The 10,172-nt window shown below is 35.1% G+C and overlaps 1 protein-coding gene across 1 annotated transcript in view; it reads left to right on the forward strand.

Moving 5' to 3' along the window:
• Positions 1–9,352, forward strand: part of LOC140156741 (proteasome subunit beta type-6-like) — a 32,249-nt gene extending 22,897 nt beyond the window's left edge. Inside the window, exons 4-6 of the mRNA XM_072179689.1 lie at positions 300–429; positions 7,986–8,130; positions 9,158–9,352. Coding sequence (XP_072035790.1) covers positions 300–429; positions 7,986–8,130; positions 9,158–9,285 — 403 coding nt within the window. The 3' untranslated portion in view covers positions 9,286–9,352. The remainder of the gene's footprint in view (positions 1–299; positions 430–7,985; positions 8,131–9,157) is intronic.
• Positions 9,353–10,172: the final 820 nt, after the last annotated feature.

Raw genomic sequence — 10,172 nt, forward strand, 5'->3', positions numbered from 1 at the left:
TCCAGTTAATACACTGGAATTTCAGTGACTCAAGACAAGTGGTACGTTATTTATGATATTGATAAGAAAAGAGATACCGCTAGAATTTACCTCTCTTAACATATATAATGAACCACTTGTCTTGAATCACTGAAATTTCAGTGAAGTAATTGGATTCCTTGCCCTCATAATATACATAACTTTTGTTACCATTGTGTAGTTATTTAATGCAAAATTAGTCAGAATTTATCAGGGGGTATAGTACCACCTTAAGTAATTGTTCTTGTTTTAATTATTGGTTTGTATGACTTTGTTTTCAGTGTACAAACAGGTGAGCCTCCAGAGGTGAAAGTAGCAGCTAACTTATTCCGTGAGATGTGTTATGATTATCGTGATCAGTTATCAGCTGGTATTATTATTGGCGGCTGGGATAAGAAACATGGCGGCAAGGTAGGTGACCACGCCGACATTCCTTTGTCAATGACATCACCTTGTATAAATATCCCAGCAAACATAAAAATGTTTGTAAAATGTTCTAAACGTATGATAAAGGTATTTTGGTTTTGTACAAAACATTTTAATAAGATATAAAGTTCGGGTTATACGAAGGTCATGAAAGCAATTTTAAATTGTTTGATATGAAAAAAAAAACACTTAGATCAGGGACAGATTTAAGCGGTGGCCCAGGGCCAGTGGATTTTGCGTCAGGCCAGTAAACTTCCCAACAATGCTGGTTCCGGCGGAATACTAGATTTTTGAGCCTGATATAACACATTTGAGACAAGATATAATCAGTGATGGACATATTTCCAGTTTCTGCTCCATCTGTCATCTGTAATTTATATCTTTATTTAATTATTTTTCATATATTTATATTCTTATTCTTGTGAAGTTGTGTTGCTAGCAAGTTGGAAATATACGGCTGCTTTTTACGTCGATAGTAGGCCTACATACTACTTCCAATCTCTTTCGTGCTCTATCATCTGATGATAATGATACCGCAAAAAACACATATTTGAACCTTTGTGAACTTTTGGAACTAAAACAGGCAGGACTACTGACTGAATTTGTGTTAGTGACTACACTCTCTACATTGAGTACATTCAGTACAAAACAAATTAAAATGTTAAGGTTTGCTTGACTTGAGGCTAAAGGGCTCAGATAGCAAAGTTTCCACATATTTTTTGTGGGAGAGCACATCAGACATATCGAATTGCAATGCATTTTAAAAATGAGGATGTCCTTCTGATATCATAAATTTTGATTTATTTTTTTTAATTCGTGATATACACATTTCATGACAAATGATTAAAAATTCATATAGATTTTTTCCCCCCAAAACACCAAAAAAAGGTCTTTTTTTTTGCAGTAGAACATATTGAAAAAGCTGGGCCAGTAAATTTATTGCAGGGCCACTAGATTTGCCATTTCACTGGCCCCTCCGGGCCAGTAGAAAACTGAAACCTAAGTCTGTCCCTGACTTAGATAACATTTTAAAAATGTTGTCAAAATGTTATTGTAAAATCTTTTTGGCAAACGTTTTCTTGCAAAACATTTCATCAAAACTTAAACAACATTTTGTTAGAATATTTTGCATTAGATTTTCACAAATGTTTTTGAATGTTTTATACACCAACATTCAAATGTCTATATATCAAAGGTAAAGAGCCAGAAAGCCTCAACTCACAATCACATGCTCCCACAAAATGAGCATAAAGTTCGCAGGGTACTATAGAATATACAGTCCATTAATCATGACAAAATTCATAGAAAACTACTCACATTGTGGAGGAAATATTGATTTTTGACGACCAAAGCAAGGAGCCAACTTTATGCTCATTGGAGAGCTGGTCATAGTGAGTTAAGGGGGGTACTACACCCCTTGCCAATTTGGTGCCTATTTGGGCAGGGGTGTAGTACCCCCTTAAGGCTTTCTTTTTTTTATATTTCACATAGCCAAAACGGCTTTTATTTCCCTGTGCTCAATGGGAGAAAGACATGTATACAGAAAATGAAAAACTACACAGATTTACATAATGCAGGAGAACATTGAAAATAAAACATTACATGATGTTTGAAAAGAGCGCAATCCATTACAGCTTTTAAAAAGAATGGTGAAAGTTAACAACACATCTGTTCTAAAACATGCCATTTATCAATAAATTTGTGCATTGTATTATTACTAATAGCAATTCGTTTCTCAAGCTTGTAATGAAATTTAATCAATTGCAGAAAAGACACAAAAGATGGCTTTTGATTTTTAAATCTACTGTCATAAATAACCTTTTTGATTAAAATGACACATATATTCAGTACAGTCTCAGAACCAAAACCAAAAATAATATGCTTATAGTTTAAATCAATGTTTCCATCAATATTGTCTATATACCATGATCCAAAATCATTCCACATCTTCTTTGCATATTTACAATCCCAAAACAAATGGTTCAAAGATTCAGGAGAGTTATTACAAAAGGTACACATTTCACTGTTCACAAGGTTCATCTTATACAGTCTACTATTTGTCATTAGACAATTAAGATTAATCTTATATTGAAAAATCCTGGTTCTTATATCATAAGTTGACTTGAAAGGCATAAGGTAAATAACACTCCATTCATCATCATTAATATTAAACTCATTCTTATACTTTTTCTGTGATGTTGGAGGCTCTTGTATTCTCTGTACAAAAATACGATTAATACATTGAGATGTCATTTTACTAATATTGATTTCTTTATCTTCATGATACAACACGAAACCTTCAGGAGTACAAAGATCCCTGTCAAAACCTTGTTTCAAAACTTGCTTCCATGAAGAAGGAATTGCATCAATAATGCTCCTCCATTGCAAAAAATACTTCTTAAAAATCCCCCTATCACTCCAGACCTTAAATGGAACAATCATTACCATCAGTGTAGAATAAGTCGCTAACTAACTTCATACCATGGATCAAAAAATGCTGACAATAGATGGACTGGCGATTCACAAGGATGCGACGATTGTTCCAAATGCATTGCTGTTGTGGGTCGACATTATCAGGATTAGTTAAATTAATATACGAAATCAACATATCTTTATAAAAGGATGGAATATGCCATTTCATTATCTGCTTTGGGGAGATATTACAATAAAAGATTAAATCATTACCATATGGGATGATAAATTCATTCAAAATAATTTTCCAAGGTGCTGAAGTGGTATTGTATTTACTAACCCACTTAATTTTCTGAGCAGCAAAAATAGATTTTACATCAACCATTTTCAGCCCTCCTTGATCAATTTCACCAATAATTGTGTTTCTCTTAACAAAACCTTTACCTCCATTCCAAAGAAAATTATAAATAATAGTGTCAATTTGCTGAATCACATGGTCAGGGATATGAATGACTGATGCCAAATAAATAAATTTTGATAATGCAAATGTTTTGATCAAGAGGATTTTACCAGAAAGGGTTAAGTTTCTAGTTTTCCAAATATTTAACAGAGTCTTTATATGCTTGATTTTTGGAACAAAGTTTAGGTTACCAGCAGCATCATTATCATAAGAAAAATACACACCCAATGCCTTAACAGGATTATTTGGCCACTCAACATTCAATGGTTTTTCTTTGCAATTTCTCTTAGAACCAAGCCATAACGCTTGAGATTTACTAACATTTAATTTCAATCCAGAGACCTTAGAGAAAAGATCTAAAACCTTTAAAAGATTATTTGCTGACTGAACATCATTTAAAACACATGTAGTGTCATCTGCATACTGAATTAACTTAAGTTCAAAGTTATTCACAATTATACCAGAAATAGACGTGTCTTCACGTATTGAACATAACAATAATTCTATCGCCAAAATAAACAAGTAAGAGCTCAATGGGTCGCCCTGTCGCACGCCGCGCCCCACCGAAAAGTAATGTGATGTAAGCCCATTATTAAGAATACAACTACTAATATTAGTGTAAAGGGCTTTGACATACTTGACAAAACTTGGACCAAAATTCATTCGATTTAAAGCTTGAAAAATAAAGTTCCACTCTAACGAATCGAACGCTTTTTCAAAATCTAAGAACAAAAGAAGACCTGAAATATTTTTGAATTTGGTATACTCCATAATATCATTAATAGAACGAACTGAGTCACCAATGTATCTACCTTTAACAAATCCACTTTGGTCAGTATGAATCAAATTATGAATAACCTTTTCAACTCTCATCGCTAAGGCTTTAGAGGCGATTTTGTAGTCTACATTAAGTAAGGATATGGGTCTCCAATTCTTTAACTTGCATCTGTCTTTACCTTCTTTCTCAATCAACGTAATCACAGCTTGCCTCTGAGAAGATGACATTTCTCCTTTATTCAAACCTTTATTTAGTACATGCACCAAAAAAGTATCAATTTTATTCCAGAATTGCAAGTACCATTCACACGATAAACCATCATTACCCGGACTTTTATTCTTTGACATTTTACTAAGTACATTAAAACACTCAACTTTTGTAAGGTTACCTTCACACTTTATCATGTCTATGTCAGTTAAAGTAGGTATGGTATTACCTTGCAAAAGGTATTATTTCTGGAAGAAGTTATATCAACCTTCGATTCATAAATATTTTTATAGTACTCACTTTGTGCATTCAAAATAGACATAGGTTTAATAATTTCTGTACCATCATCAGAAACAATTTTTTTACACTGCTTTTTTCTGCAATTCCTTTTTCAAGGCCCAAAAAATACTTATTGCTTTTCTCACCTTTTTTTCTGCCCAACTAATTCTTGAGCGAACAATTATACCATCAATAATTTTTGTATCAAGCTCCTCCAAATCGGATTTAACAGAATTAATCTCATTTAAAGTATCTTGAGAAGGATCATTAGCCAAAGACTTCTCCAATGAATTAAGTTTATTGCTAAGCTCTTTAATTCTGTCTAGCTACGAAAAACACACTTTTTCTTAGCATACTTCATTGTTTCATTTCTAACCTTATATTTGATCCATTCCCATTTAGCTTGAGGATCAGATAAAGAATCATCATTTAACCAATCATCTAGATTATTGTTTATGTCATTCACATAATCATCCTCATTAAGATAAGAATTATTGAATTTCCAGTGACCAGGACCCCGTACAGGGTCTTTTTGAAGTTGCACATTCAAAGTGATACCAGAGTGGTCAGTTCTTAAACCTAATATCTGCTTTTGTCACATACTCAATTAAATTATTGCTAATAAGAAAATAATCAAGTCTACATTGAATAAGAGGATTAGGTTGTCTCCACATAAATCTACGAATATTAGGATGTAAATATCTCCATATATCTAAAACATCAAAATTATCCATAATATCAGAGATTTTTTCAACAACATTCTCTTTAATTCTTTCATGACCACCTTTTTTATCAAGCATAGCATTCAAAATACAATTAAAATCTCCTGCAATAATAATCCTTTCATTGCTACTGAAATTACTTTCATCAAACAAATCATTTAATTTTGAATAAAAATTAACCTGCATGTTTTCAATATTCGGGGCATAAATATTGACCAAAGTAAAGGTTAACTCATCTTTAACAAAATTAATTTTCAGAATTCTACCTTCATCATCTTTGTAAACATCAGTAACGTCTATATCACATCCATTACGAAAAATAATTGCAACACCTCTACTATTATTTGTGCCATGTGAGAACAAAATCTTTCCACCCCATTCATGTTTCCACTTAGATTCAACATGATCAGTGCTATGAGTTTCTTGCAATAAAATCAAATCAGCTTTATTTGTTCTGGCCCAATTAAAAATACTTCTCCGTTTCTTAAAATCACCAATGCCCCTTACATTCAAGGACACAATTTTTAAAGAGTCAGTCGAAATCATTTACACACCAAGCAGATGAGCATAACCACAACACAATTAATTATGCATGTATTTTTGTCACAACACCTGTTCAAAGTCTCTCCACGTGGGCCCCACCTCGAAATCCACTCAAAATAAACAGTGCGCGTGCGCGGATGAGTGTCAATCAGCAAAACACAATGAGATCGAGGGGCAGGGTTGACAACAAACAAGTGGCTTGACATGATGACGATATAAACATGTACAATTGCGAATTTATAAATTCCAAACAACTTGCAATATATTACCAAAGTTCTCCAAACAAGTAAACACAAATTGAACATACACGAGCACAACTGAGATATTTTTACTACTTTATACACACTATTCAAGAGAAAATAATATTCAGATCTTATTAAAAGATCGTAAAAGACAAGAGGGTCTGATTTACAAAATGATGGAAGTTCAAAACCCTCCAAACCCGTACGTGGAAACGGGCTTGCAAAACAAATAAATGCGCACCACTTTATCAACCAAAACATGCACATTTATGTGCAAATTGCTTACCGATAGTCCACCGAAATAATTAGAAAAAACAAAATGTTCGTTCTGCTGTACACGAGACAGTAATATTTTTCCATAAGTGGTACAAACTTGAATGTCTGGGTTCATCGCGAAAACATCGCGCAAGTTCTTCTGTTAAATAATCCCAATATTTCAAAAACAGGTCCCGAAAGTTTTTTCATCGCGACAACACATTAAAAAGTTCCAAGCTTGCAGTCACAAACATTGTAAATCCATGCAATCTCGCGAAAGTTTAACAAAAATCCTGCAGTTCTTGTGCAAAAAAAGGAGATGCAAGCACTTTACTTTTTAAAGTTGTCCAAGTCCTCAGAGTTGAAATCTTCCATATCGCTTACGGTAAGTTTCTTGTAGGCTCCACCTCGCTTCACCAGTAGACATGCTGGAACTGTCCATGGAACAAAAGCATACTTTCCTTCTTTTATCAGCTTCTTGCGAAGACCAATTAGTTGCTTTCTTTCTGCTCTTACTGCCTGATTTACGCCGTCTGTAATGAATATTTTCTCACCTCTATATTCTTTGTCTTTGAGATATTTTGGCGCAGATTTCAGGAGTACTTCTCTATCTGGATATCATAAAAGTTTTACAAACATTGGCCTCGGGCGCCTCTGCGTATGGCTTGTTGGGCTGCCATTTTACCCATAGGGCTCCTGTGTGCTCTCTCAATTTCAATGTTTTCACCGTTCTCAACTTGCATATAATTTACAATGAAATCCTCCATAAATCCACAACAGTCAGGAGAGTTTTCACTATTTTCCGGCATTCCCCAAAAACTAAGTTATTCGGCGGGATCTATTTGCTAAATCATCCAACTGTTGTTTCATGCTATCCAGTTCAGTTTTCATTACGAAGGATTTTCTTTCTTGTTTCATATCTTCCAATGTTGCGTTTACCTGCTCAGCACTAGCCTCTAAATCAATCACTTTGGTTCTCATGTCCTTCTGGTCTGATTCTAACTTCTGCATGCTCACTTCCATGGTATCAAGGCGGCTGATGACTTTATTCAAAAGTTTCGTGATATTATTTAACTCACGCATAATCGCACCGTCGCCATCTTGCCCATCTGTTCGAGCCTCGGAGCTCTGTGTATCTATGGTATCAGTGCTATCATCTTCACATTGTTCAATATCCCGCCGGCGTGTTCTTCTTTCACCTTTATTTCCATCCTTTTTGTCAGGCATTATATCCAATATGCAATTCAAACTGTTCTATATTAGATATACAATTAGTCCATGTACATTAGAAGAATAAAATCGACATTAAAATAGCTCAAATTTGGTGGAATATCGGAGAGCGATTACCAACACGTTGCTGGTAGTATCAGTGACATGCGCATGCCTTAAGGCTTTCTGGTTCTGAACCCTAGATATGTTTGAAATGCATAACTAGAATAGATTAGGACAACCCATGCTTCAAGTTTGGTTGTGATGTAGGTGTGACAGTATTTTGTTGGTCAGAGTATCTAATACCAACCTAATTCAGTAGAGTGTATACATGTGCGGTTGTCACTACCAAATTCGAGGGGAAATGAACATTATAGACTACATATATCTGATTTTACAGGTAACAGGCTAATACATTTGATTATTTCCTGCAGGTCTATTCCATTCCACTTGGAGGTATGATCAGTCATCAACCAGTAGCCATAGGAGGTTCAGGCAGTACCTACATGTATGCGTACTTTGACAAGACATTCAAAGAAGGCATGACCAAGGAACAGTGTATGGAATTTGTAGCCAATGGTAAGTGTTGAAGCTGATTCTCCATGTGTTCACATTTTGAGTTACACCCGGCGTAAACTTACGCTAACATTGATAAAAATTCCACAGATATTTTCCTTACTCCTACCACGTGTTCACACCTAACCTATTCCTAGCAGTAGCACTACGTAGATCAGTTCCCACCAAGCATTCACTTCTGATTGGCGTAAACATCGGCTACCACTTCAGTGACCTTTTTCAACCATGCGAAATGTAATTTCTTAGTTATGACCAAAAAAAGGTCAAACTTACACTGGGTGCCAGGCGTAGCAACCTTCACATTGCAACATACGCCTGGCGGAGGTTACACCCAGCTCGCTACTCGTGACTTTTATCAGGAGTAATCATCAGACATATGCCTGGCAGAACTTAGGCTGACCATCATTCACACTGCCACTACTCCTGGCAGCGCCTACTGCTACTCCTAGCAATTTGTGCCAACCAAGTTCCACTGGCGTATGTCCCACAATGTGAACACAGCTCATTTGCTCATGTTGATTTTAACCTCTGAAATATGTCACACACTGTGCAATCAAGCGTGTGGGATATCTCAAGCGCTATAATACCGTAAACGTTCGCCTAATGGCACACCTGGGCTCCTTTGCCTTGGGGTAAATTTCATGTACAAATAGAGAGCTCCCTCCTCTAAAAATCCTAACAAGAATTAAGGGTATATGCCCTTATTTTATGGGAGTGCACTTTTATTTTGTGTCTAAAATTCCAGTTATGTCAAGGGAGCTCATAGCGCCATTAGGCGAACGTTTACGGTATGTGTTGGTCTGAAGGTTAATCTTTATATTGAGATTTAGTATTAATATTTTTAATCTCATTTTTACTTTGAAAGACTGATCCTAAAAAACTTGCACTCTTAGCATCAAACTCCATTCATTTTGTTACAATTGGGTGTTTCAAATTCACTTTGTTCTTTTCAATTTCAGGTCTATCTTTATGTAATACACTTGTATGACATCCTCATGAATTGTTTTGCTATATTTTGTATATTCTCCAGGTATTGCACTAGCAATGGTGAGAGATGGTTCAAGTGGTGGCATTATTCGTCTTGCATGCATCACAGAGGAAGGTGTAGAAAGGAAAACCATTCTGGGCAATGAGCTACCTTGCTTCTATGAAGGATAGACTGTCGATTCTGTTTTCGTTAGACTCTTTGTTTGTACTCAAATTCATGCATATTTTTGTGTTATGTCAGGATGGTGTATCAAGGTGACAAAATGCTTGTGACCAGCAATTTCACTATGTGTCGACACTGGTCAATAAGGAAATTAACTTGATCCATAAATAGTGTAAAGTGTTCTTGTAGAGCTTGTTTGGTTTCCTATCGACTAACTGTGGCAGTTTCAAAGTCACATCTTTTTATGGATGATAACACTTTTTTGCAAAAAGTACTTTTGGGTCTCATTCATTGATGAGATCATTTGAAGAAGTATATAATCTCATTCAAAAATTATTATTGTAATAAGTAATAATAATTTTTTGAACAGTTAAGTAACTAAGACACACCACAGACCAAAGATATGATAAGGATAATGAACTGAGTGCAATGCATTCGTCAAAATAAATGAGCGCGTGGAGTTATTGCATTTAGCTCGAGCCGATAGGCTCAAGAGCTAAATGCAATAACTCCATGGCAAGTGCAATATCTTGACGAATGCATTTGCACGATACATTATCCGTCATACACTTTGAGTGTAGGCCTATTAAAACAATAGGCAATATTAATTGCTGCATTCATTATATTAGTTTTAATATTAGGGAAAATATCTTAAATTTTAAAAACACCGTCAGGACATTGACCAGCTACGTAGCATTTAACTGGTAAAGAAAATCAATTACTGTATAAGTTAGCTATCAATGGTATCGATTAAGCCATCGTCATACTTTAGTAACTTATTCACGCATGGTTTGTAACCAATTGACTTTATGTTGTGATCATTAGAGCACTGAACCAGTCACCTGGAAACGATCGATTTAGATGTCCGACTATAGTACTACGGTGAATATCAACT

Source organism: Amphiura filiformis, chromosome 7 (genome assembly GCF_039555335.1).
Source record: "Amphiura filiformis chromosome 7, Afil_fr2py, whole genome shotgun sequence".
In the NCBI taxonomy this organism is placed as follows: Eukaryota; Metazoa; Echinodermata; class Ophiuroidea; order Amphilepidida; family Amphiuridae; genus Amphiura; species Amphiura filiformis.